Source organism: Phalaenopsis equestris, unplaced genomic scaffold (assembly GCF_001263595.1).
Source record: "Phalaenopsis equestris unplaced genomic scaffold, ASM126359v1 Scaffold000877, whole genome shotgun sequence".
Lineage (NCBI taxonomy): Eukaryota > Viridiplantae > Streptophyta > Magnoliopsida > Asparagales > Orchidaceae > Phalaenopsis > Phalaenopsis equestris.
This window is the reverse complement of record NW_018165317.1, coordinates 275078-276934: the sequence shown is the minus strand read 5'-3', so window position 1 is coordinate 276934 and position 1857 is coordinate 275078. Positions and strand designations below refer to the sequence as shown.

The following is a 1857-nucleotide window of genomic DNA, read 5'->3' as shown; positions in this document are numbered from 1 at the left end:
TATATATATGAAATTTTAGATGGAAGATATATAAATAAATAAGATTTATCTGACAACTTTAAACCTTATACGTTATTATCCTGATATAAATTATAGTTCTTAACCTGGACGGCGAACACCGGCTGTGCTTCGTCAGACTTATGCAGCGAAGGAACCAACAAAAGCAGCTTCCCAAACGGCCGCCGGTGATAGCCGGAAAACTCCTCAAAATTGATATTTTCAAACTCGCATACAGTGAGAGAAACAGAGTCACCCTCACAATAACAGAGTTCGAAACGATTGTCATCCGGAGAGGACCGGCGAATGGTTCCGGCGAGGGGGTAAAAACTGCTCAGGGTGAGGGAGAGGGAGGATTTGAGATTGGGGAGGTGAGACTCGAGAAACTCGGCGGTCGAGTGAGGAAAACGGTAGAAGAAGAGGCGGTCGACGGGATTGACGTTGAGCCAGGGTATGTCGAAGAAGGTGAGGGGGAGAGGCGGCCGGGGAACGGTGGACGGCGGTGGAGAAATCCGGCATTGCTGAAGAAGTTTTAGGGCTACCATGTTTGGGGGGATGGAGGGCTTCGAAGATTGGAGTGAACTTTATAAGTAGTGCGCAACAGCGTGAAGGTGATTTACTTCTTAAACCAAACGGTCTTCGTTTGTCCAACTAACGGTCTTCCTTACCCAACCCCCAACAAAATTATTGGGGTTTTTACATATATACCACCCCAAATTTCAAATTTTACACCTTTACCACTTAAAATTTAAAATTTAGCCACCCAAAACCAGTATGATTGAGAAAATAGTGCATCAGGTGTAAAACTGTATCAGGATTCCAATCGCTGCGTGCCACGTATGTAAATACATAGAAATTGGGTTGGTATGTATGAAAATGCTCCTTAAGTAAACATATAAGAGTGATAATAAAAGGATTTAGTGGGATCATGGTAGAAGAAAAGTAATTTTATTAATGTGATGACAAGTTGATCGTGTCGGGACCAAACCAATTTAAGTCTCGACCTAAATGATAAGATGCTTTTAAGTATTTTAATGATAATTGCAGAGTTGTTGTAGAAAAATTAACTTTTTAATGATTGTCGAGAATATTTTACATGTTGCGTTTAAGAAATTCAAACATTAACTTTTTTTTTTTTAAGCTATCGTGCTATAAAATATGATTGTAAAATATAGTTTAGAAGGTCCTTTTATTAATGTCATAATTTTCTATTTATATAGGTCTTCAGGATACAATTACATATAAGGAAAGATTAATTACTACAACTGTTTGAATGATTGAATCAACGCGCGTTTGTCGAAATAAAGATTACATGGTAACAACCATAAAAGTTGACATCGGTTGATTGTCCAAAGTCTTGATCAAACAAAACAAATTGACGTAGGTCGACTGTAGAGGTCGACCATATTTTTTTGATAGAGATCCAGTTGCTCGACAAAAATGCTCGTTCACTTATTTATGTTCTTTCGTTTGATGGTTCTGTCGGCCAGAAACCTCAGTCGTTCAGAACTTTAAGTCGGTCGATTCTGTCGTAAAGCCAACCGACTATTCGTTGGCGAGACTTATGTTCTATAGCTCGGAACTTCTTTCTAATGCCTCTATATCTGGTCGTTCGATCTCCTCAAGATTTGTGCTGACATTTTTTGTAGTATATATGTAGTTCCCCGATTTTCCTGCTTCTTGATGACAAGTGCCACGATGCAGATAGGAAAATTAACGAGCAATAAATGACACATAAATAAAAAAAAATAACTTAATAATAAATTCGATTTTGTTTATTGTATCAAACAAACACTATAAATAAGGGCATGAGGCTCGAGTTATAACATTCCAATCATTTCACTCTAAAGTTTTTCGATC

At 38.1% G+C, this 1857-nt stretch overlaps 1 protein-coding gene across 1 annotated transcript in view; it reads right to left on the bottom strand.

The window, feature by feature from the left end:
* LOC110032070 (phenolic glucoside malonyltransferase 2-like) overlaps positions 1-571 on the bottom strand; it is a 4270-nt gene extending 3699 nt beyond the window's left edge. The window contains exon 1 of the mRNA XM_020735583.1: positions 105-571. Coding sequence (XP_020591242.1) covers positions 105-542 — 438 coding nt within the window. The 5' untranslated portion in view covers positions 543-571. The remainder of the gene's footprint in view (positions 1-104) is intronic.
* Between the last annotated feature and the right edge of the window lie 1286 nt (positions 572-1857).